Raw genomic sequence first — 27,237 nt, forward strand, 5'->3', positions numbered from 1 at the left:
CTGACATTCAGAAGTGAAAGAGCTGAGTGTCACTCTGCAACTCTTCATTTTTACAGCTCCTAGTTTCCTTTAACCCTTTTTTTTAGGTGGTGCAGGGGGTCTTTAGAGTGAGAGAGCAGGTCAACAGTTTATGCAACATACAGGTGGCTTACATCATTTAAAAGCTGGGAACCTGAGGATTAATTTGGCATGCAGCTCAGCACTGCATCAAGTTTTGTAATAAATGGGTTTTGGCTAGGTGCCTTCTCAACCTTTGAAATTTTATAATGTACAGACTGACTCAATATAACAGGAAACACTTCCGGGCAAACAACTGGAAGTTTTTTGGGTTTTTTTTCTTTTATTTTCTGGGGCTTTTTGCCTTTAATGTACTGGACAGTGTGAAATGGGGAGACAGAGAGAGTGGGGGATGACATGCAGCAAAGGGTTGCAAGCCGGAGTTGAACTCGCGACCGCTGCAGCGAGGCATCACCGCTATACATGAGGCGCTGGCACTATCCACTAAGCTACTGACGCCCCAGACAAGTGGAAGTTGATTTGAACTTGTTCTTTTCCGTTGTCATTTTTAGTCAAAACTGTAACATTTACAGATCTATAGTTAAACATGGTGGTCTGACCTATCTGACATCTGTGTTTTGCTTATTTTATGTACAGTATTGCTCTGTTAGCATCCTTGATAAACCAAATCTACCAGCTTGGAGGCTAAGCAATGTGTTGCTGTGGACAGGGGGCACTGCAAACAAATTTTAGCCACTAAAAAACATTAAATTCAGTTCATGCTATATCTGCAATATGTTAAGCGCTTTACCTTACACACTATAGCCAACTGAGGTAGCTGTAGAGCAGCAGCTTCCTCATTCTGCAAAGAGAAATTAATAGTGGCTTTGAGGTAACGGCCTCAGTTCCCAATTGGAAAAGGCTGTCTGATTGCAAGATAAAGCCTTGAAAATAATCAAAATATAGCATACATTTGAACTAACATAGATTATTTTTATGTGGCTAAAATCTAACTAAGGCACGGTTGTCTCAGCTCTGTTTAATTTCTTGTATGTGATGCATAGGTTGTCTAACTAGACGTTATTGGAAGCAGACATTGTCTTCCATCCTGTAGGGGCTTAGAAGATTGGGATGGTAGTATATGATGGCTTTTCCATGCTAAATTTAAGCATTTTTGACAACTTGAGAATTAATAAAAATGGTCAAAAATTACAGGAAAAAACCCTTGAAAATAGCACATTAAGACGCCAAAATCTTAAGGAACACCACAGAAAAATCCATGCTGTAATTTGCTATCAAAATTTTTTTTTTAAAGATTATTTTTTGGGCTCTTGTTGCCTTTATTACTGTGTAGCCAGAGAGTGACAGGAAAGGGGAAGAGAGAATGAGGATGACACGCAGCAAAGGGCCGCAGGCTGGGATTAAACCCAGGCCACTGCAAAAGACTCAGCCTACGTGGGGTGGACACTGTACTGGCTGAGCTAGAGGCCGCCCTCGTATCAAAAACTTTTGACAGATTTCTGTTAAAGAATTGCATTTTTTCGCGACTGGAAGGCAAGTATGTCTTTTCTGGAAACAGCTGAGACACCCCCTTATTGTTAATATATCCATGAAATCCATACATCCTCTGCATGCTTAAGAGAATACAGTGAGGTAAAGTTTTATTGAAAATGGCCTTACTAGAGTGAAACAGCCTCTGTAGGGCCTAACATCATCACATATGAATACAGATGGGCTTTTCATTGACATATCTTCAGGTGAGAGGTCAAGGGACCTCTGGGACAATGCTAGTTGTTCCCTCATCAAACTTTATCCTAACTGTTGAGTGTTAAAACTCAGCCTGCTACAGCCTCTGAAAGACAGTAATGTCAGCTGAGGACACCAGCATCCTAGCAGAGTGGAAGAAGTAAAAGAGAGTCTTTTAACTGAGAACCTAATCTCACTGACGTTCAGAACCGACAGGGCCAAGTGTCATTCTGCCACTCTTCATTTTTCTTTAAGCCCCTGGTGTTCTTTAAAAATCTGAACCTCGAGTGTTTACTCAACGATTTTAGGTTATAATTAGCAAGCCCACCTCACTTTTTCAACCACAGCTGCACACTCTGGGAATGTTAAACGGCTTTGTACCCCAGAAATTGTGCCAGTGTTGGCAGCTCCTGCCACAGTTACTAGTTTATTCAATAAGGGGATAGTCTGTGCAAAGTGCCTATCAGTGGCAGAGTACTTAAAGAACCCACAGGATTTCCATTCCAAACGAGGCCATTTGTTTGTGGAGTTTTGTGTGTGTGTATGTGTGCTGTAAATGTGTGCACGTGCTGCTCAGGGTGATGTGCTGTCTATCTCAGCACACAGGCTGTCTGTCTAGTCTCTGCTCTGTGGGTTTGATGATGATGTGTGCATGTGAGAGACACAGGGCCGTCTTTGTCTGTGCACTGCTTAAGCTGCTTTGTGCCTGAATGCTCCACGTGCACAGGGACCTTTGTCATCCTTTGAAACAAGCAACCCCCTTATGTCTGCTATCGCTGTTTGCTGAATGATCGGAAAATAAACAATAAAACGTTTTCAGGCAGCACCCTGCTCACGCCAGGCATCAGTAAATACTCTTCATATTTGAGAGAGGTCTGGAAAAGGCTGGCGCGTGCCAGCGACCCACGCTGATGCCTTTTGAAATGCCACAGTTAAGCTCCGCTGCAGCGATGAATGACCACAGACAGTAACAGACAGACAGTGCCAGGCAGATGCTCTGTTGTCCAAACAGAGAACAATATGTGAATAGGGTACAGTGACCAGCGACATCAAACTGCTGAATAATACAAGTGTCTGAATGTGACACACTGTCTATTCAATTAGTGTCATTACATGATGTTAACAAATCCATGGTCCCGGCATGTCTGTACACTGATTCCATTAACCTCCCCTTTTCAGTGTCAAGCCTGCTATATGGTTATTTTACTGAGTAAAGTTTTATCTCTGAAACATAAGAATTCCCTGACTGTAAACTGGAATCTGTGTTGTATCACCGCTGGCACCACATTTGCAGTCCAAGTGGATCTTTGTGTTTATTTGATTAAACTAAATCATCATTTTTTATTATCGTAAAATTATGTGTGTTTCTCATGTGATATTTCACATTGACTTTGCTAAACACACTTTCTGAATATTCTGTTAAAGCCGGACCCTATTTCCCTGTGTTTTTGTGTCTAAGGGTGCTTTCACACCTGCCCCATTTAGTTTGGTTCAATTGAACTCAAGTTTGTTTGCCCCTTCAGTGCGGTTCATTTGGGCAGGTGTGAACACAGCAGTCGCACTCTGGTTCACACCAAAACAACCTTCAAGACCTTCTAGAAGAGGTGGTCTTGGTCCGGTTTAAAACAAACTCTGGTGCGGTTTGTTTGTGGTGAGAACGTGTTCCAACCTGGATCTGAACCAACTGCAGTCACATGACACATTGTTTGGGTTAAACATGAGCATGTTACAGTCCTGGAGGATTATTAATGTGCACCTCCTCCTGTACTGCCTTAATATGCACATTCAGCACATCCAATGCATCAAAACATTGTTTTCTAGTTGGAGCCGCGCCTCGTTTTCAAACTGTATGGTTTGACTAAAATGAACAGCAATATAGTCCACAATGACCAGCGCTAAAATCAACCTGCGTAGCTGTCCCTCCATTGTGACATTAGAAAGTGTCACATTTATCTTGCAAGTGTACTCTTCATCCAGGTTTTGTTTACTTCCTGGATTTTTCCCACATGGAAATTCTGACCAATCAAGAGCAGCTTTCATGTGTAAGGCATTTTAACTGGTCCGCTTGTAAATGCTGCCGTGAGAACATGAACCAACTCTAGGCAATTATGCAACTTTGTAACAAAATTAGATGATTTGGACCAAAGCAAGACAACTCTCGGTCTGAAAGCAGCCCAAGTGACTGATTCAGACAACAATTTTTGAAATTGGTCCAGTATTGAGAGAGACAGCTGCAGACGCGGCAGCGAAACAGGCTGCAATGTAATCCCTATGGGCAATTGTGTACCATCAATTTATGTCCACTTAAAAGTGTTAATTTTTACCACTGGCAGGCTCAGGTTGTTATTTTAAGTGTCTGACAACATTAAGGAAAAGAACCTACAGAGAAATGTTTTTCTTTACCTTTCGCTGGTCTAAAATCTTTCAGATGACACTAAGCTAGGCTTTCTGTACTCTTCACACTTCTCTCTACAACTCTCACGAACATTTCCACCGTTGTTTTTCTGCAACAAGTTACTCTCGCGAGATTTCAGAATGAGACTTCTCCTTGAGCGAAACTTGGTCACAATAACAAAAACACCAGCGAAAGATATGCAGAAATGCTTCATTTCTCTGTTAGATACTTAAAGTTTACGTTGCAAAAATCACCTACAGAGACTACATTGCAGCCCTATTTTTTTTTTGGCTGCAGGCTGTAGCACTCTTCCTCAATACTTGACCAGTTTAAAAAAAAATTGTTGCACCCATTAGTCACTTGGACACAAAACATAGGGTCCCATGTTCAAAAATATTGAAGTTTACCTTTAATGATTGTATTGTTTTTGTAAACTTTCCAGATTACCTTTTTACTTTAGCCTAACCAGAGATTAATAATGTAGTGTTTTCCTACCTTTCTACTGCTCAGTAGTGAATGTAGGTCATGGTTTTTATTTATACTTATCAACAAGGTTTCAAGATTTTTAGATCAAAGGGATATTTTGATAGTTTCATACTTTATGAAGCGTTTATGACTCATAATTTGGAGTCAGCCTGCTGAAGCGTCTATGTAGCTGAAATAGAGAAATGAACAAAAGACAATTAAAGCACTCGGCCAATGTGATTGCTCCTTAATTTTTTTCTGAAGTCGTTGTTAGAAAATTGCACATTTATGTATTTTTTTTATTATATTTTAGGTGGATGCTGTACATGCTCATTTGTTGTGTGTGACAGTTGTACTTGTTTGCTTGTGTTTATTATTGTGATGATGTTTATGCTGCCATCTTGGCCAGGTCATTCTTGAAAAAGAGATTTGTAGTCTCAATGAGACTTTTAAAGGATATATACATGTGTTTATATAACTATCACATAATTTTTACAGTTATAAATTAGAAAGCTTCGTCAACTGTTTTGTGGATTGACTACATAAAATTTCTGATTTGATTACTTAGGTACTTAAACACTGTTTCATTTGTACTTCATCTTTGCAGGTGCACAAGCGGCCAAGAAGTCTGGTATTCCAGCTCCTAGAGAAATCCCTTCCACCATAACAAGAGACCGCATCTCTCTGAGGGACCAGCTTAGGAGCTCCACCACTAAGAGGATGGTTTCCAGTGCCAGCACTTCCAGCCTCTCCACCCTGGCAAAGCAGACACGTAGTTCAACCAAGTCCCGTGGAGACACAGAAAGCCAGGAAAAGGGCCTTCTGGAGTGCCAGGTGAAAGAGCTGCTGGCTGAGGCCAAGGCCAAAGACTTAGAGATCAGCAATCTCAGGATGGAGTTGCAGCGCTGCAAAGGTAAAGCCTCCACCGCTCCCTCCTCACCGTCAGCCAACTCTGTCGCATGGCAAGAGCCGGCTGCTGATCGGGAGCAGGAGCAAGTGGCGGAGGCCCTTGTACTGGTTGGGGAGCTGAGGGAGAAGAATGGGAAGTTTCAGAGAGAGCTGGCAGGGCTTAGGGAGGAGAACCAGGCGCTGAAGGAAAAACTGCTTTCCTTGGAGGCCTCTCCTCTCTCCAGTACAAACACAAGCAGCCCTTCCAAGCCTTTGGTGAATGGACTGCCCTCAGACTCCAACTCCTCAACTCAGCAACAGGACAGTCTTCCTTCCACTGCCAGCCCTCTCAAAACCTCTGTCTCCTCTGGTTCTGACATCACCAAGGACTCACCATCACCCGACTCCTCAGAGTTTGAGAAGATCCCGTCGCGTTCAGAGTCAGTGAGTAGTGGTGCTAGTGCAGAAGCCGTTACAGCGGTGGCAGTGACCAATGCAGGAGGGCAGGATGTGTCAGTGCAGAGCCTGACCGAAAGGATTCACAAGATGGAGGAGAGCCACCACAGCACAGCCGAGGAGCTGCAGGCAACTGTGCAGGAGCTGGCTGACCAGCAGCAAGTGGTGCAGGAGCTGACGGCTGAGAATGAGCGTCTGGCCGAGGAGAAACGGCTCCTGCAGACCTCGCTTCAACAGCAGAGAGAGCGCCTGGAGGTGCTGGCCCAGAAGAATGAAGCACTCACTGGCCGACTTCAGGAGCAAGCACAAGCTCAGGCCAAGAGGGAGGAGGAGCTGGGTAGCCAAGGGCCTCGGCTGGCCGAGCTGGAGCAGAGGTATGCCGAGCTGGTCGAGAGCTCGCGCTTCGAACGGGAGAAGCTAGTGGACATCCAGCAGCAGCTGACAGGCAGCCTGCGGGCTCTGGAGGAGGAGCACCAGGAGGCGCAGGGCCAGGTGCGCTGCATCAAAGAGGAGATGGACAGACTGCAGGCCCAGCTGGACAGGGAGGTGGAAGCTGGAGGTCAGGCAGCACAGGTTGCAGAGGAGCAGAGGGCAACAGCAGACTGTCTCAGACTGGAAAACAGTAGGCTGAAAGCGCAGGTGGACATTGAGAGGCAAAAGGTGGGTGAGCTGAAGGCCATGCAGAGCGCTGGTGACAGCAGTGAAGTGCAGAACTTGCTGAAAACAGCCCACGCTGAGAGAGACAGGCTGGAGGTGGAGCTGACAGAGCTGAGGCAGGAGCTGCTACAAGCCCAGGCCGAGACTGAGCACGTGCAAGCCACAATGTCCAAGGTAGGAAGGGTACTAGGTTACAACTCATTTTTTTGTGATATATTGTATTTACAATTTAAAGGAGACCTGTTATGCTTTACCTTATTTTCTTCACTGTTTTTACCAATTTTAATCGCTGAGTCTATTTGTTTTGGAGAGAAGGAGATCTCTGCAGGTAATTTGGCTCTTGGTAAGCACTTGAGGGATTTCTAAGTGACCTTTCACTAAGTCCCGCCTCCAGACGCAGACTGGCCAATTATAACATAGCATCAGGAAAACTCAGATCAGGGTCCGACAACAACACAGCTGCGCTCCATTGACTCTAATGCAGTTGTTTCAGATTTCCTTCATTTTCAGGCTGGTTTTGTGGATTTGGAGCTAAATGTTGTGCCTGGGGCACGTCGTGTATTAATGATACTCGTTACCTGGAGAGGTTGGAAAAAGATATACGTTTCTTCCCTGTTCCAAAACCAAAATCAGACCCTGAAAAGTGCAGGGTTAGCTAGCTACTGAAGATATAGCCTACTGAATGTATACACATGCTGCTTTTGCTTTTTAATGATTATAACAGTGAAACATAGACCGACCCTGCTGTACAGGAACCAGTGAAGGGAAGCAGGGAAACTTTGCTGATATTCAACCAGCTGTGTGTCATCGCAGTGTGCGCAGATGAACGTGACTTCCCCTGGAGATCCCTTTCTGTCCCGCGGCTGAGGTCCAGATGCTGGCAGCAGCACGGGGGTGAAGCCAAACACCATTCATCTGCACACACTGTGATGCCACACAGCTGGTTCAGTATCAGCAAAGTTTCCCTTTATATTCATTGTCTTGTGTGGTGATCAGCAGTGATGTGGTGGTTCACTTTTACACTGTGATCTGTAGCCTATAGTTTGGCTTGAGCTTCTAACTGTCTTTGTCTTTTTAACCTGTTGTTGCTGCTGAGTCAGTTTGACATCCTGGATATATCCTTCAAACACAGACTGTAGACCCCTCTGTCTGCTTCTCTCTGGAATCACTGTTTCATTTTTCCAAAAATATGATTATATTTCTTCAGGGAGTGCCGTTAGTTACAGTGTGGGCTCCATGTTTACTGCGACAGCTTGTCGGACCATCACAAAGGGGCGGGACTTAGCGAAAGGTCAATTGGGGGTTCATGCTTGGCACAAGGGAGAAGTTTCAGCTGGCTGCTTCCACCAGTCCTTGCTGCCACTAAATGCTACACACTGTTCCTTTAAACGTAACCTGTATATACACTTTAGGTAATACTAAATGTTAGGGATATTTCCCGTATAAGATGATGACTAAAGGAATTAGTATTTATCACAAAATATAAGATTTTTGCTTGGAGATGATATCTGGAGACAAATGTTGTCGTCAGAGATTCCAATGAGCCTATTTAAAACTGGACAACTCTCTGCTGGTTAGAGAATGTCTGCACTGTTCAAACTTTTTCCAGCTGGTTGCTTCCATTGTGTTGTGCTAAGTGGTGTGTGTACAATGCAGTATTTGAATTATATGTGACTCACTGTTCCAACAAACTTTCTGTTATGTTAGTGAGGGCAGCACTTGTGTCTGACAAAACTTTCAGGAATTCCCCAAAGAAAAATTTGCTTTTACTGTAAAATATGAAAAAGCAAAGCCAGCATTTCACTTGTTAAAAAGCAGCTCATTGATTTATGTTCAGATTCTGTGCTTGCAGTGCCGTCATCTTCAGGAATAGATTAGAAAGAGAACAAATCACAACAGTTATGTGTTTAGTAATAGCCGTATCATCAGTCTAGCGATTGCTAATGACTAAAAAATGAGAGTCAAATGGGCCGCCATAACATTTTTAATCATTCTTGGCTCAGTCACTTACTGAATGTGAACATTAGGGCACAGAGTTTCCAAAATGGCCCAAACATGACCATTAAACAGGCTTTACAGCTGGTACTGAATCCTTTTCTTCACCACCGCAGCACATGAACTCATGTTCACTCAAATAGTTTTCATATGATTCTCACAAGTCGCTTTGGTTTTCCCCTTCAACACCACAAACACCAGAAAGGCTGTGGCTGTGTGGGTTTGGGGTCATGTAGGTGGTTGTTGACTCCAAATTGAGGCGTGTCACCATCAGCTCAGTGATGTCGTCATTTTTGGACAGTGACTGTAGTGCCAACAGTAGGGTGGTCCTCCAGTGTTTGACCCTCTGAGTCACACTCCTGTTTTCTGCCACATGGGTGTGAGGGTGAGGCCACGCCATAACTTCAGTCACGAACATCCTAATCTATTAGAGCCATATGGTGTCAGCAGGAGACGGTCCTGCATAACTACATCACTCACTTGTTTTAGTATGCTCACAGAGAGCTGCTTCGCGGTGCCATTTCTCAGGATGCCAGCAACTATCATGGTACACTGACTTCAACTTGAGTGTAGTTCAATAGTTGGAGCAATGGACACATTGATGCAGTCAGATCGAATCCTGACTGAACTCTTATTTCCATGAGTCACTGTCACCTTGCATGTCACGACAATGTTGTCATTGTCAGACATAGTTAAGCTCTTATCTAAACAGCATTACATGGACTCTGCATTACTGCCATTTATAACTATTCACAACCCACTTAAATGTTTACATTAACCCTTATTTCTAAGTGACTTTTATCATACTTGAAAACCAGCCTTAATTAATGGGGTAGTTCAAATGTTTTGAAGTGGGGTTATATGAGGTATTTATGCATAGTCAGTGTATTACCCACAGTAGATGGCGGTCAACATGGCCCTAGTTTGGAGAAGCAGGCAGGAGTACTGCCACGGAAGCTAAGCAATGTACTGCTGTGGATAGGGACAGCAGCACAACATATTTTAGCCACCTAAAAAAAATCAATATCAGAATATTTTCCCTGCTTTATCTTGCTGTCTGACAGAGAGATGTAACTGGTATCTATGATCTCTAAAAAGCTGCCAGACTCCATTGACAAAAACAGTAATTTTACCTTGCAGAACACTGGAGTTGCTGGTCTGCCGCTGCCTTGATCAGTTCATTTGTTTATGTTATTGTGTGATTTTGCTTAATTTGACGAACCCCTTAAAACAGTCACACAATAACACAAACTTACTAACTGACTGAGGCAACAGTGGACCAGCAGCTCCTGTGTTCTGCAAAGTAAAATTACTGCTTTTGTCAAAGCATCTGGTGGCATTGAAGAGAGTGATGTAACAGCTTCAGTTGCCTGTCAGAAAGGTTGTCTGCAGCAAGGTAAAGCGATGAAAATATTCTCAATATAGCGTATGCTTATCTGACATTGATTTTTTTAGGTGGCAAAAAACTAACCAACAAAGACAGTGTTTGCTTAGCACCATTTCATTTTTTGTTAGGTTTATGTTTTTAAGGTACATTATGCTGATGCTCCCGTCCACAGCAGTACATTGCTTAGCTTCCATGGCAGTACTCCTACCTGCTTCTCAAAACTGGGGCCTTGTTGACCACCATCTACTGTAAGTAATACACTGACTATGAATAACTACCTCATACAACCTTACTTAAAAAAAATCCAAACTATCCCTTTAAGTGAAAGATGTGGAAGTTATGGTTGAAATGTGTTCTGTGCACTAATGAGCAGTAGTCATTAAAAAAGATGAACGAATGAAGACTAATTAGACTCGCTATGTTAACTTTTTCTTTTTGCTGCTTGATAGTAAATAGAGTTTGTTTTCAGCAGACCAAACAGCACCGTATCATAACTTATTTAAGTCTGCTTTAGACTCAAAAATATTGCCTTGATACAGCTTTATTTTGTGGAGAGTATCATTCATCTAATCTTTTGAAAGACAGTGGTGTGAAAAGTATGCCATTTAAGTCAATATTGATAAATGAATTAAATAAATAAATACGCCTATGAAATAAACCTGGAATAATTAACTGAGGCAATAAATATATAAATAAACATACATATAAAAAATATAGTTTAATAAATAAATAAAAGGTTTCACCCTATTCAGTCGAAGTGTCTCCCTTTAAAAAAATATGTTTTTCAAAGGACTACTTTTATTTATTTCGGGGGACTTTTATTTCTTTTCTATTTCTTTTTATTTTAGGTTCACATTTATTTCACAGCTGTTTTTATTTCTGTTTCTTCTTTGGACAAATCTTTTTATATTTATTGTCTAATTTATTTATTTAACAATTTATTTCATGGCAACATTTATTTATTTCATTGGCACATGTATTTATGTATGTATTCATTCAATAATGACTTGTATGGCATTCCATAGAAAACACCATCAAGATTATGTGGAGCACCTCAACACTTTTTTGTTTTAGCCTATGACTGTATTAAACACATTGTAATGTCACAAATTCATCCATATATACAGACGGAGGCCAAATGCCAGCAGGTTCAGGAGCGGGCTGAGAGGAGGGAGCAGGAGCTCAGCAGCCGGGTGACTTCACTGGAGGAGGCCGCGATTCACACTGAGAACCAGGTGAAGGAGCTGAAGGAGACCATCTTCGAACTGGAGGACCAGGTGGAGCAGCAGAGGGCCGTCAACTGCCACACCAATCAAGCCGTCCTGGACATGGAGAGTATGTTCTTCTTTTTGCTGGCTGTTCAGCCCTCTGTGGAGTCTTTTCACCTGCAGTCAGTGGTGTCTAATATTTAATGTGTCCTCATCTATAAAATTGAGGCAGACAGAGTGTTAGAAACACCTCCAAAATGACAATAACGTAAAACCTATACCTCTTTAAACAGTTCCAACAATAACTGAATATTATAACATTTCATGACGGTGGGATTTAAGGTGGATCGGAGGGTAAGGAGGTGGAAACTTTTGAAGCTTACAAACTGGCAATCCAGTGAGAATCAGATGCAAAATGGGAGCGTATTGTAACACATCTGTCTCTGACTTACCATTAGTGCCGTTGGCAACTGTTAAACAGTATGTGGCTGGATACACTATGTTTCCATAGGCTCTAATGAAACATGGCAGATGAGATAGCTCTGATACTAATATTTCTGCAGTGATGATAAATATTTCTAGAAAGATCTAATAATGTCCAGAAGTAACCGTAGATCAGTTGCTGTTGTATCCTCCTCAAGAAAAACAAGCACATGTCTCTATCACTACATTCTTTTTACGATGCCCTTAAATTCATCAATGGATATAAGAGTTTCTAATTTTAGGTATTTTTGGAGAATGCTTCATGCCCACAGTGCAGAGTAGGAAAATACAGATTTCCCCAGATCTGTTTAAACCCGGGGTACATTAAAAAGCAACCACCTGGAGGAGTGTAGCTGACACACAGCAGGGTGCAGAGGTTGGCTAGAAGTCTACCCAATATTGCTTTATAGATAAAATATACCAGTGCTGTTGTCTGCGAATGGTCATTGCCGTCCAACCCACCAAATCACAAAGAATGCAGTGATGAGTGAGGGACGTTGTGTTTGTAATAAAATGTAGAGATGCATGGTACACTGAGTCAAGGCTATGTAAAATAGAGGAGGTTGCATGCATATACAATATGTCACTGTAATCAGTCACAGACAGAAAAGTAGCTTCCACAAGTGAAAGTAAATCAAGAGTAATTTCTTATATAAAAGCCAATCTTCACTGTAAGCTTCCCAACTAGAGCAGCAATACGTACATTAAATGAAAGCTTGTCATCTATCCATAAACCCAGTATTATATGAGGACGCTCTTTCAGTGAATTTACCGTCAGAGGTGAAGATGCTAAAATCATCAAGCAACTGTGAGCGAGCTTTTGAGAAGACCATAAACTTGTTTTCTGAGCGTTTAAAATCAATTTTAAACTCAGCAGAGCGGTTTGTAATGACTGAAATGCAGTCTGAAGCTTTTGTACTGCAGTTGCAGACTTACTTGTTTTAGTCTCTGCAGCCCCCGAGTTGTGGCTGGTGGTTTTGCATCCTGTTAATGCTGTTTAATTAATGTGATTCTTCCCGAGCCTACAGTTAGACCTGAGGTTCTCTAAAACTTTAATTTTGTCATTGCAGATCTTGTCAAAAAGCTGGAGGAGCAGAAAGCTGACGCAGACCGACAGCTGAAGGTCATGAGTAGACAAATGAAGGTAAGAAAGCTCCTTTTGTAACGTCTGTGGTGCTGTGGTTTGTTTTTTAAAAGAAGGATCTGAAATAAAAGTAACTAGGAAGTCGCAGGTTCAAGTATGGAAATTGACAGTGGCTGTGCTTGGAATTTTTGGGGGACATGGTCATTATCCTAAAGGTTCATGTAGTTTTTCCCATCCAGAAATAAATACACATGAAAGTAAAATTGTTTGTGCATCATTTGTTTTATCAGATTTATCTATTGTTAGACATCCAATTAAATCCAAAGGGTTCACAAACAGTTCTTGTGTCAGTTGATGATTTCTGTCTGTATCTATATACCTTTATGTGCATCTATAGAGTATGTCCATATGTTTGTGTCTATAGGATGAAAAAGAGGAGTGGCGTCGGTTCCAGGCGGACCTCCAGACCGCAGTGGTGGTTGCCAATGACATCAAGGTGGAGGCTCAGCAGGAGCTCCGTACACTCAGGAGGCAGCTGCAGGAGGAGCAGGACCGCAGTGCAAAGCTTTCATCAGACCTCGAGGCCCTGCAGGGAGTCAGGTACCACCTCCACCATACTCCCTACTTTTTTCAGTTCCCTCCCTCTCCACAAATCCCCCCCGGCTCCCCCTGTTTAGCATCGGGCTGCAGTTCCTTTCTCTCTCAACACGATGTGGTTATGAGATACCTGCCAGAGTCTTGCCATTTCCCCATCCTCTGTTTTATATAAGTGGTACTTACGTTGTAAATTTAATTCCCAATAATCTCTTGCTTAAGAGGTTTTCAAAACTCTAAATACCGTGGAAACCCATTTCTGACGATGTGATGAAACAAAAGATCCTGTAAGTCATTAGAATGAGAAAGTTTCTTGAGGTAATGATATAGCATTTCAAAATAATGATTTAATATTTCAAAAGTTTGACCTAATATTTCAAAATTGTGACTAAGTATCCCAAAATAATTACTTAGTATCTCCCAAAAAATGACCTAATATTTCTAAATAATGACTCAATATCTCAAAATAATGACATTAAATAATGTCTTAGTATCTTGAAATATTGTCTTAGTATTGGAATACTGAGAAACGCTCTCTAAAAAATGACACAGTATTCCAAAATATTAAGAAACTTTAAATAATAGTAAGGGTATCTTTAAATAACGAGAATCTGTCTCAAAATATGACGGTCAGGAGTCAGCCCCTCCAAATCTGAGGCCATGGTTCTTTGCCGGAAACCGGTGCATTACCCTCTCCAGATTGGGGAAGAGTTACTGCCTCAAGCTAGGGAACTGAAGTATCTCAGGGTCTTGTTCATTAGTGAGGGTAGAATGCAGCGTGAGATTGATTGGCAGTTTGGTGCGGCTTCTGCAGTGGTGCAGGCACTGCGCCGGTCCATCGTGGTGAAGACGGAGATGAGCTGGAAGGCGAAGCTTTCGATTTACTGGTCCATCTACGTCCCAACCCTCGCCTTTGGTCATGAGCTCTGGGTAGTGACTGAAAGAATGAGGTCGCAGATACAAGCAGTTGAAATGAGTTTCCTCTGTGGGGCGGCAGGACTCAGCCTTAGAGATAGGGTAAGGAGCTCGGACATCTGGTGGGAGCTCAGAGTAGAGCCGCTGCTCCTTTGCGTCGAAAGGGGTCAGTTGAGGTGGTTCAGGCATCTGATCAGCATGCCTCAGGCTGGAGGTTTTTCAGGCACGTCCCACTGGTACGAGGCCCCGGGGCAGACCCAGAACACGCTGGAGGGATTACATATCTCATCTGACCTGGGAACACCTCGGGGTCCCCCAGGAGGAGCTGGAAAGTGTTGCTGGGGAGAGGGACGTCTGGGGTGCTTTGTTTGGCCTGCTGCCCCCCAAAACCTGGCCCCAGATAAGCGGATGTAAATTGATGGATCAGTGTGTCAAAATAATGACTTAGTATCTTAAAATAAAGACTCATATCTCTAAATAATGATTTCATATCTTAAAATAATGATTTCGTATTGCAAAATATTAAAGGAGTTATATGTAAGAAATCTAAAGCAAAGTCGTAAAATCATCCTAATATGTCACAGAGACTAAGGAATAATGTTCATATAACATACTAATCTCACTGACAACAATAGTACAGCCAGAATATTCGCATTTAAAAAAAAAAATTACGGTCCGCAAATCATGTTTATGTATTGAATTTGTGTTTTGGCCTGTTGCGCCACCCACCGCTGTCTACCAGTCACACAGTCAGTAGAGTCTCAGCATCAGTTACAGTTACGACTGAGCTATAGCAGCACGGCAAGCAGCATTAGCAGTGTCCCGGTACATAGCATTAGCAATCTCCTCAGCTGTATCCCGGCAGCAGCGTTAGCAGCAGAGAAGCCAGACTTGCTCGAACGGTCCACTGGAAAACCGAAGATCAAGGACGCGGCGACATGGCCCTGCCACGGCAGCCGCCCATGGGCAAACAAATCAGTCTCCAGCGTGCCACTGTCCAGCAACCTCGAATCTGTAGAGGAGGGGGGGCGGACACGACTCGCGGCAGTATTTTGAATTTGAGTGCAGTAACCGTTTTGGCCACATTCTTACATACAGCGCCTTTAAGAAACTGTCAAAATAATGACCTAGTATTTCAAAATAATGACTCAGTATCTAAAAATAATGTCTTAGTATTTTAATATAATGTCTTAGTATTGCAATACTAAGAAACTTTCTCAGAAAATGGTATCTTCTATCTTGAAATAATAAGAAACTGTTTCAAAATAATGAGAACATGTCTTAAAATAATTTATTATATTGAAATAATGACTTAGTATCTCAAAATGACAAACCTTTTTTGAAAATAATGATTTAGTGTTTCAGAAATAATGACTTATATCTCTAAATAATGATTTAGTATCACAAAATAATGATTCATTATTTCAGAAATATTAAGAAACTTCTAAAATAATGACTGAAAATCTTGAAATAATGAGAAACCATTTCAAAATAATGACAATATTTAATAAATAATGACCTAATTTTCAAAATAATGACTTAGCATTGAAAAAAAGATTTAGTATCTCCAAATGACTTGGAGATACTAAATCATTATCATAATGACTTACAGATGTTTATCATAATGACAGAAATGGGCTTCCATAATCAATGTAATTAAAGCAGGATAAAATGTTTGCTATGGTGTATTTATTTTAGCCATAATTTAGCCATTATCTGAGAAGATTAAATCCTTGGAGTCTCAGAGTTTAGGTTCCTGGGATTTGGCAGACTCTGTTAGTAAATTAGCAGTCTCCTGCCGTATTTCCCTCTGTGTATTCTACTCCTTTAAGCTGCTGCCCTCTCTATCTTCCTCCTCCACACTGACCATTGCCCTATAGTAACATTCAAACCTTACAGAATTAACCTCAGTATATTCATTAGGGACAGTGATTATTATATGAGAAGACGGATGTGGTGGCAGATCTGCTCTAGGCACAGATGCTGCTTTGAAGTGTTTTATAATGCAGCACAGGAGCCGGTGTAAAATATTTCACGCCAATGTATCACGCTGCACTGTGGCCATGCCGTAATGTGAGTGATGTACTCATAGAGATTGTTGCATTGGTTTGTGTGTGAGTATACTGTATATATAAGTGTTTTTGAGCGTGCAAATGCCATGGTGTTTTTGACAGTGTTGTCCTCTTCCATTATCATGCCAGGTCGAATACTTCCTGTGGCAAAGTCTGCTTAGATTTGCTACTGTACAGCGCTCTGTTTATCTGTGTGGCTCGTCATGGTATAATCCTGCAAGTGGAATCGCACAACTTTACACCCCCCCCCCCCCATTGTTTCCAAGTGGTATTATTGTTGGTGCCTCTGTCGCATAGACAGGCAGATTGTTTTCCGTTTTCATCAGAGCCAAGCAGGATGGCTACTGTCCAAAGCAAGGAACAGCCCTAAGAATCCTGATTTAATATGAATATCTATGATAAAGGCAGTGTAGGATTAATACGTAGGCAGGTTTTGCAACGTAGTGAAATAGCCAGCTGAATGTCAGTTTGGAGCACTCTCTTCACCAAGTTCACTCTTTTTTTTTACCTTAGTTCTCTCTCCCTCTTTGCCTTCTTTGCCTCCTCCGTCAGCAGGGCTCTTTTTCTTTGTCAGGTTTCCACAGTTACTCCGGTTGTTACATCGTCTGCTATTTTGTTGAGGAGTTACCTCTTAGCAAAATGCTCAGAGTGAATTTAAGTTCCCTCTGGTTAGCAGTGACGCAGCGTTTATGTAAAAGGCTTTCATTGGGGGGCTGGCCTAATCAAGATTTATTGGCCCAGATCCCGATGCCAAGTCCCAATCCGATATTTCTATTTTCCTCTAATAATACAGCTGCAACAGTTATTGTTTTTGTTTTGTGTTTACAAAATAATAAAGTAGGCTATAAAATAACAAATCCCTTTATCCCTACTCTGTCCCTTTAAGAGAGTATTCTCCAGTGTTGGTTGCTTTGATGCAGCCTTTTCCTGTGTTACCTGAATGAACTGTATTCTGTTCAGTGTTTATTTTCATGGTCTGTGCACTACGTGGATGTGTGAATTACATTAATAATTTACTGTTATTGGCCGTTTGCTCAAGGAGCCTTTGTTACACTTGCAGTAGAGTCCTGAGTGTCCGTGGTGAAGCATGCACCATGTAACCCACACCACAAGACACTCTCACACTGAGCTGAAATGAAAAGAGTGCAGATGAATTGGGTGAATTACATATATTAACAAGATTTTACTGTGTTTTGTTGTCGCTTATGACGTGTGGTGGCCGTAGGCAGGGCTCGGCCCTCCCTCTTAAACAGACACAGAGGTCAGCGGTGTGGAGGAGAGATAGACAGTGGAGAGTTGCAGAGTTACTGACGGCTGCACTTGATACGTTGCTGTGCATGAAAGCTTCTTGAGTAAAAAACACCTGTGTAATGGCTGCCGTAACACAAAGGATCGGATCGGGCTATATATAGCTCAGTATTGCCTATCCTCATCAGTTAAAAATGCCTCGATCTGCCTAGATACTGATCTTTGAGATTGGATTGGGACGTCCTTATTTTATTTTGAAAGGTAACGGAGGGAGTGAAGCTGTAGTGCTTGCTGTTGACAGTGTGGGAGGTAATCAAGAGTTTGTCATTTTGGTTCAGACTACAGAGCCTCTGTGTTATTTTTTATTACCTTTTTATTATGCATTTCCTTTGTGCCGTAAATTGAGGGTTCATTTTCCTGGGAGATCATACCCCGTGGCAAACAGAATTGCATTGTGAAGGTAAGGCTTAGGGCCCCTTACATACCAAGCAGACGATCTGCCATTGATCAGTGTTGGGATGTTGGTGAGCATCCATTGCCCTAGTTTTTGCACTGTGTCACATACTGTTGGTACTTGTTTTTCTGTCGATTCAGCACGTTGAGGTGGCATTGGAGGCAGCAGAGCCTGTCAGTGACTAAAATCTCTGATAGGATGTTCAGCTGAGTGCACGAGAAGAGAAACAGAAGTGAGGAAAGCAAACGCACAACTTAAGTCAAGAGGGCGTGAGATAAAAGAAAACTTATTTTAGGTAAGATTATTTTTTGCTAGCCACTGAGTTCTTTTGCAGAAATGGTTCATAATTGTCTTTGTCATTGTTCAGGAGTGCACGGTATATATAATTTGTTCTTTCAACATCTTGTTATGTTGTTAATGTGCTAACTGGCTAACTCTGGTCCTCCGGTTTCTCCCTATTCTTTCTGAATATACGGAGACAAACGACCATCCCCTGTTGGCATGGAGAGTTATTTCCTCTCATGCAGGTGCAGAACATACATGTTAGTTGGCCGTTGGCTGTAGTTTCTGCAGTGTGTTCATGTGCATGTGTGCAACTTTTTGGCCGAGACATAGGGGATGTGAGGTGGCGCAACAGTTGGCTTTCGTCACCAGTAGTTCTTTGATGTTGGTTTGGTGTGTCTGGGATAGGAAACTAACCTAAATGCCAGTCATGTCATTATTCTTTAGCCATTACAGTGTGTGACCAACATTTACTTCATAATTAGAAGTTATAGCAAAAAGTCTATTGCCACTTTAAGCAAACAACCTCTAAATGATTCTACTTGAAACGTACTTTAACACATCACTTATGAGAGCACTTATAGTTTAAGAAATAGTCATATTTGGTTTAAAGCCTTATCATGTCTTGTTCAAATTTCATGCAGCCTTCGTGAATCTAGTACATTACTGGTTTTAGACCATGACTAAGTCAGCATACTCTCCCCAAGATTAGCTGTTACGCTACGTCCGCTCCCCACCTCCAGCAGCTCCCTGTGATGACCCTGTCAAAGATGTCCCTCTGACAAGCCTCCCTGTGTAAAGTCCAGGTGAGTTCCCTGCCCTGCCAGCCCTCTCTCAGCCAGCCTGCCTCTCCCTGCCCTGTGTGCTGCTGCTGCTGCTGCTGCTGCTGCTGCTCACTGACCTTCCTATCTGTGTTTGGCTTCGTGTTGCTGCTCTAGCCTGTCTGACTCTGTCTGTCTTTCTGTGTGCTGGCTGACTTCACCTTCAGGGACTATCTTACCTCTTTGGTTTGCTTTGTCTTTGGTTCTTTAAACCAAGTAGATGTATCTGGTGCCACCTGCTGTTCTCTGAATGAATAACCCTCCCACTTTTTTTGGTGACATAGCAGGATGGGTCTGCACGGCATGACTGGAATAAACTCATGCTATGCATCACGTGCTTCAGATACATTTGCATAGCGTCTTCATCACCGGGTGATTTAGTCATACTAGACAGTATGAGTGACCTTATTAATCCTATAAGGTATGCATGGAACAGAGTTTAAAAAAAAATCCAGAAGTACCCAGAGGTCTGCTTCTCATAATAACAATGTTAAGAAGAAATGTAAGATCTCAAATTTTGCTGCACATGAACATGTTTAAGATGGTCTCTATAAAGTATCTGTAAACACTTGTTTATCTTTCTTCCTCTTCTTCTTTTCAGGATAAGCACCGGAGCCACTTTTGATACCAAGACGGCAGTAGAGGGGCACTAGAGAAGAGCCCTCCACCTCGTGAAGACAGTGTTATTGTTGCACTTATTATTTTTCAGTGTCATTTAAAATGTAACGTGGTAAACCAGACTCATTGTAAGCCACAGTGACCAGTGTAGATGCAGTACACAAAGAGGTTTGTGATGCAGAGTCTGGCTTCCATTTCTCTACATGTCTTTTGGTAAGGAAGCAGAGAACGGCAGTGCTTTAATGCCATTATCTTGAGGCAACAATAATTTTTCTGTTATCATGAGAAAACAAGAAGTTGTTACCTCTTGTAATATTAATCACAGATCAGGAGCACCATGGCAGCATGCATAGATGGCGTCATGACAACTGATTAAGGCTGACATTGTCAGATCAAGGAGTACTGATTACTGATCAACACATCAGACTGTACCAGACTGTACTTCAGGCAGGTATCGCATTGTGCCTTTTTTTTTTTAGAGATAACATCAAGATCATTCCTCCTCATTTATGATTCCCCCCAACAACAGGGTTGGGTACTTAACTTCGTACTTTTATGGATACCAACTAAATAATATCAGTACTATTGAGTACCAATTCACATTAAATCAATCTGTGCCAAATTTTGATACCTGAGAGCGCATCTGCTTGAGAACGCCAAGTTCAGACAGTAAGCAGAAGTGACCCTAACCATTACCGGCTCCGCTGCCTGCAATGCAGTTATGTGAAACAGCCAGGTTTAACTTTAGATGGAAGGTAGAAGCTTAAAAGAAGCCGATAGAAATGCTCCATGGTCGGCTTCTCTGTGCTTTGTGCTTGGCAATCATGCTCCATGGAGCAGCTAGGTTTAGGGGGTGGAAGTGCTCAGATGTCATAAAGCTGCAGGCACCAGCAGAGCTCCATCAGCTTCCCAGCGAGCTGAAACTATCGCTGCAGCACCAATCTGCAGTGATAGTTTCAGCATTTGGTCTATTTTCTTTTGTATTTTATTTTAGAAATTACCAAGTGTCACTGCTGTTTGTGATTATGATTGATTATGTGCCTATTCCACATATTTGTCAGATGTGTCTAAACAGAGAGTGAGAGAAACGAGCAGACACATAGAAAGACAGACATAGGATTAGCTCTAAGTGTGATTAGCAAAGGTTGTCTGCTACATCAAGAGTACCAAAGATAGTTACTGTTGGGTAGCGGCACTGAAGTCCAGATACAAGAACCGGTATCTATTCAAATGTGAATGGTACCCAGTCCCACTCAGCAATCCAGAATCATGACAGTGATCTTTAAGGCAGAAATCAGGTGTGATCAAATGAGCCAGACACTATTTTCCAAGTTCTCCAAAATCATCTTGAGATCTCCAGACAACAAAAGTTGCTTTCTTGTGATAAATGATTTCATTATCTCGAGACATTAGCCTTTTGTTTACTCAAGAATCAAAATAAAGTAACCCATTATCATGAGAACACGAGCTCAAGATAACAAAATAATTTCCTCATGATCTCAAGATAACAGCATTAGAGAGATAACGGCAAGCACGGCTGTTCTCTGCTTCCGTATTTTGGAACCTTTTAAATGATAATTCTGTATTTTTCTTTCTCATTGAATGTATTGTTTGTTTGTACATTTCTTGACCTGTGTTGAAGAAATGCAATATGTTTGAAAGACTCTCCTCTTCATACTGTGCGACGCTGATTTGTGCCTTTTTTTTTAGAGAGTTGAGATGGTACAGTAGAGGGTGATGACCTGCTTAAAAAGCAGGATGAAGCAGAAAAAAGACTTGATGAATATTTAGTCGATGGCAAAGCTGAAACAGTTAAGATTCACAGCATTCTGCCAGAACGAAGAAAATCTGAAAATCCTCATTTCAAGGCAAAAGCAATGCAGCAGAGTCCACTTGATATTGTTTTAAAAAAAGGAGGTGGCTCATGGTTTTTGTGCTGGACCTCACATTTGCTTTTATTTCTGAGTCAGTGAAATTACTCTTACTTTGACCTCCGTCTGCTTATTTTTCAATGTCATTTCAGTTTAATGTTTAAGTTTATGGTCCTGTAATGAAACTGAATGCAGTGTTGTATTTAGCCATTAGATGGCACCATGGAACACACAACTGCCATCCATACTGTAGGAGACATCAATGTGGACATACTGGTATCATCTGCTCTGTTACTGTCATCTGTGTACCTTTTGATTATTGCTATGTTACTCTTAAATCTACAGAGTATTAACTCTTTCTGCCACATTAAATAACCAGGTCCAGAACACTGCCAAAATTAGATTTTACGACTGCCACAAACACAAACTGCTGTACCTCAGAGTCATTTTCACTCCTACAACATACCAAAAGGTTGATGGTCCATTTTAACACAAAGACTATAATGACAGGTTCCTCTCAAAGCGCCACTGTCGGATGAAAAGTCGAACTTCTTTTTCTCAGCAACGTTACTGACAAGTTAATATAGAAACCCTTTTTATCTGAACCTCAGAGGTCACTGACACCTGCTGATCGATCTTGAATCACTATGTTTAACATATTTAGAGTATTTCCTCAGCACCCTTTATATTGTACCAGATCCTCAGATTTTGTGATGTCACTCACTTTGACAGAAATATCACATGGTTGATTTATTTCATCTTTGAGCCAAACCCTTACACACAATGTTCTCTGTTGTCATACAGCATAATGGCGTATTGCAGCAGGATCTCAGGTTCTCCTTAAAAGTCCATCAGAGATGTTCAGTTTGTGCATTTTCTCTTTTTTTAATTAAAAGCCATATTGTTCCGCCAGGTGAAAAGGTACTGGTGCTCAAAATGTAAACATTTGGATATGCTCAAACAGAAAAGATGAGATGTGTAATTGGTCATTTTCTTACTATAGTGAAGCCGTTTAAAGGTCCAGTGTGTAAGATTTAGGGGGTTTAGGTTGTTTCAACCAGCTGAAACTTCATCTGGTTAGAATTCCTATAGTGTTTATTGTTCTGTGTTTTTTTAATGGGAGCTGAATTATCCACAGAGGTCTCTTCCTCTCAAAGACAAATGGACCCGGTGATTTAAACTGGCAGTAGCACTGAATATAGCAGTTTCATGTTACAAATCAGGGCTGCTTCGACACTGTTTGGCACATTGCAGACAACCCGCTAGCCCAGCACCTACTAGTCGGTGCTCACTGTATGTCAGATCCAGACATTTAAAGCAGTCTTTACTGTGAGTTGAATTATCCGTAGAGGTCTCCTCCTCTCCAAAACAAACAAACCCAGTGAGTCAAACCAGTAGAAACACTGATAAAAACAGTTTGACAGTAAAAAAAAAAAAATCTGTGTTTTTTGTGGAGGGGCACTGACTAAGGTGGCTGACACAAAAATACACTTGGCCCTATCTAGAGCCAGTGTTTCCTTCATCCATTCTGGGCTACTGTAGAAACATGGTGATCTCCATAGTCGAGGACCTGCTCCCTACATAGATAGAAACGGCTCATTCTAAGGTAACGGAAACACCACAAGTCTTATTTTGAGGTGATTATACACTAACTCAGTGGTTCCCAACTGGGTCCAGATTTCTCTTCACTCTTTAGTTCAAGGTCCATACTTGTATTTGGCCATGTCTTAAGCAAGTTTGCTGTCTCTGTTAAGTAGCTGTTTGTTATTCACTCACTCTACAGCAGGAAACAGCACTTCAAAGTAAAAGCTCGGTGCTGGAAATCCACTGCACTTAAAAATAAAGTGTGTTTTTTGCAAAGTTGACATGTTAGCAGGTCACTTGTTGTCCATTCAGAATGGACCCGCGACCCACCAGGGGAACCACTTAAAAGAAAAAATACTTACCATATTATACTCCATTTCTGCCAATAAACCCCCCTAAATCCTTCACACTGGAGCTTTAATGAACAATACAGTGAATGTGCTGTTAATTTATTCTGCAAAGAAAGAAAGAAAAGAAAAGAACTTGGAACAACTGGTTTTATGCCTGTGAAGGAATACATACGTGTATTGTTTGTCAGATGTTCATTAGGCAAATGAATAAATGAAGTTACACCAGTCCAAATGTGTTTGTGTGTCTCTATCAGTCTTTGGAGGTGAGTGCAACGTTTAAGACACTAATTCCTGTCTGGTCATTCATCACTGATAAAGACAGTGTAAATCCCTCGCCATAAAGACTGGAGGCCAATGTTCACCGGGGGGCCATGGGTAGAAAGTGTTTTGAGTATTGGACTGCTCAGATTTTGTGTTCCAAATTTATCTGGTTGTTGACAGTTCATTAGTTCAATCTTCAAACTATGACCACACGTCAATACACTGAGCAAACAACTTATTTCATAACATTTAACTGTACTAATCAGTAGGTAATCTTATAAGATAAATAGTAACGTGAGTGTTAAATCTCCAGTTCATCAGATTCTCCTCTCCACAGGTGTATATATTGTACATGTGTCTACACAGCAACCTTGTTCATTGTGTCTGTCAGGTCCCAAGGTGACGAGGTGAGGGTGTCCGACTCCGATATCAACCGTCATTGGTGCGATATCTCTATGATCCCGACCACACCCATAGATGTCGCCGGGGATGCCAACGACTCAGAGCCCGGAGCTACTGTCAAATCCCTCATTAAGTCTTTTGATACTGTTGGACAGAGTGAGCACCGTAACACACACACTCACACAGGGAATCCCAACATGTTTGTGTAACTCTAGAGAACAACAGCTGGTAGATTTCTGTCATTTCTCTGCCGCAAAGTCATGCTCAGTTAAGCAGGGCTGTGTGTGGACTTAGCTGACCTCTATGACAGCGTCAACAAAAACTGACACTTGAAGGCACCATTAAAGTAGACTTTAAAAGAGATAGATAGATTTAAAAGCCAGAACAGTAATTAGTAAAGAAAAAAATCCCTGTTAAATAAAAGCCAGACTAAAAGCTGGAATAAACAGATTTAAAAAGACAAGAATAGAATAAAAATGATAAAATAAAATGGATTCAAAAGCCACATATTTTTAGTATTCATAATAATAAGATAGTTTAACAAACTTTGACTAAAAGTTGGATAAAATAGATTAAAAAGATGATGCAAAAAATACAGTGAAATGTATTTAAAAGCTATAATATCAACAAAAATAGGGCCAATAATAATATTAATGATAATAATTATTATAATTATTATTTTTATTATTTTATAGTTAAATAAAAGATCAAATAGATTATAAAGACTGATAAAAAATAATTGATTTTAAAACTATAATAATAAAGTTAAATAAAAGTCAGACTAATATTCAATAAAATAGATGAAAATAAAAAATAAAAATGATGACAACAAAATATAATTGATTTAGTTATATAATAATAATTAATTAATATAATTATCATAGTAATCATAATAAGAAGAATAAAACCATTAAATAAAAAAAATTTAAAAAATAAAATTAATGAGAGATAAATTTTCATCATAATATTAATACAAATAAAATAACTGATAAAATATGTACTCAATAAGATTGGAATTACATTTTACAACATTATTACAATAAAGTAAGTGATTAAAATTCAGACACTGAGTGTATAAGCAAAGAATAAGTAATCAAGACTAAGAATCTGACCAGAAGATAAATGGCAACTATGGGAAGTTTTTGAAACTTGATATACAAACAGATTTCAGATAAAACAAAAAGAGGCAAAGAGGGCACTGTATTAATTGAGCTATACTGAAGACCTGTTACTGCAGACATGTTGTGTGTCATTTTCTGTTAGTTCTCCTTTGGCACAATAATTAACGGGTGTATTATCTGGTCTTTCAGATGGACCAGGACACACAGTTCAGATGCATTCCTCCTCGAGAAGCCCGCTGAGTGGGATCCCTGTACGCACCGCACCTGCTGCTGCTGTCTCCCCTATCCAGGTATACACTCTGAGATTTTCCTTTTAAAACATAAAATAAATACCTCTGATAAGTGACAGACTGCTTCAGACTCTGATGTGCTGAGATCTGTGCTCTGTTTTATGTCCTTTTAGAGACACACGTACATAAAGCCACTGTCAAAAACTTTGGAGAAAAGAATTAATCATGGAGAATTCTCTCATCATCATGGTATGTAATGTATGCATGTATGGTATGTATGCATGGTCTGGCGACTTGTACAGGGTGTACCCCGCCTCTCAACCAGTGTCAGCTGGTATAGGTTCCCTGCGACCCCCAAAAGGATACACGGTTACGGAAAATGAATGAATGAATGAGGATTTTGTCTTTGAAAATGATGCTGCACAATAGAAACATTGAAACATCACAGGTATGGTTTTAGCTGGACATCATGGTGTTTAGTTTACCTTTATGTACAGTACATACTTCATTTTGCAGTCATAAAGAACAAGCGATGGGCTTCACACACTGCTTTTAGGTCAAAGGACAGCCGGACTATTATCTCTGAAAATGATGCTCAAGAAATGATTAAGGCTGAAATGTCTACATATAGACAATGAAATGATAAGATGGATAAAGAGATGCAATCATCCGACATGGAACATTTTATGATTTTATTCTTAGAAAAGCAAATACTGTAAATGTGGTGACTGAGCTCTGAAAATGTCGCCAGCCGTCTACAGTCAACAGGTGTTCCAGCTTCGATGAGTGCACTGAGAAACACACAGTAACTTGAGCGTCAAAGCAGCACAACCAGTCCTAAAGTTATAAATATTAATTTGCTTTCCATTTCTATTTCTTCCATTTTTTCCATGACCTTATTTTTGTTGCAGTCCCGCCTTACAATTCTGAAATGCATTTTACAATGTGTTTTACAAGGTTTATTATGACTTCCTCCTCACATTCATTCTCCTGCCTCCTTCACTCCCCCAGATAAGATGTCAGGCTGCGGGGAAGACCTGAAACCTAACAGCCTGATGAGGAAGAGCCCTTCTTTAGAGTCTGTAATCAAAGCCCCCTCCTCCCTCAGTGGCCGCACATCATCCTTCAGCTACAACCGAGGCAACAGCAAGCTCAGGTGGGCCGACCATGACTGTCTCCAATGATTCACTCTGACATAATTCTATTTGTTAAGATGTGCAGGTTTCCTTGGTGACTAGTTTTAAAGCTTGGGCAAGAAGAAATCTGGAAAAGGCAAGCAAACAAGCAAACAAAAAATGGCAGTATTTGAAAATACAACTCACTGTCATAAGCCCCTCCCACCAGACAAAAACAGGCAGTTTATTGTAGAGTTGCACACAGCACATTCACTTGCGCCACGTTCTATTTTTCTGTTCATCAGACCATAAATGAGACAAGAATTAGCTGCTAGCCACCCCACAGTTCCTCCGTCTCACTCTCCGCCGCTGTGGACTGCTTCCCTGGGAAGAAAGCAGGCAGCACTTCAGGAGAAGGAGCTTTGGTCTGAGGCTGGAAAGGCTCAAATTCAGCCAGCACAAACCTCCAAGTGCTGGATGTCACAGCAGGCTGGTGGCCAGCGGCAGTGCGGGGTCTAACCTGTGTGACAGCAGCAAC

General features: G+C 41.2%; 1 protein-coding gene across 4 annotated transcripts in view; it reads left to right on the top strand.

Moving 5' to 3' along the window:
* Positions 1-27,237, top strand: part of specc1 (sperm antigen with calponin homology and coiled-coil domains 1) — a 145,950-nt gene that overhangs the window by 68,317 nt on the left and 50,396 nt on the right. For all 4 annotated transcript variants that reach the window (XM_078172362.1, XM_033645754.2, XM_078172363.1 and 1 more), the window contains 8 exons: positions 5,211-6,778; positions 11,114-11,321; positions 12,748-12,821; positions 13,186-13,361; positions 24,223-24,389; positions 25,544-25,644; positions 25,758-25,833; positions 26,596-26,740. In XM_078172362.1, the coding sequence (XP_078028488.1) occupies positions 5,211-6,778; positions 11,114-11,321; positions 12,748-12,821; positions 13,186-13,361; positions 24,223-24,389; positions 25,544-25,644; positions 25,758-25,833; positions 26,596-26,740 (2,515 nt within the window). The remainder of the gene's footprint in view (positions 1-5,210; positions 6,779-11,113; positions 11,322-12,747; positions 12,822-13,185; positions 13,362-24,222; positions 24,390-25,543; positions 25,645-25,757; positions 25,834-26,595; positions 26,741-27,237) is intronic.

The sequence above is a fragment of the Epinephelus lanceolatus genome, chromosome 11 (genome assembly GCF_041903045.1).
Source record: "Epinephelus lanceolatus isolate andai-2023 chromosome 11, ASM4190304v1, whole genome shotgun sequence".
Lineage (NCBI taxonomy): Eukaryota > Metazoa > Chordata > Actinopteri > Perciformes > Serranidae > Epinephelus > Epinephelus lanceolatus.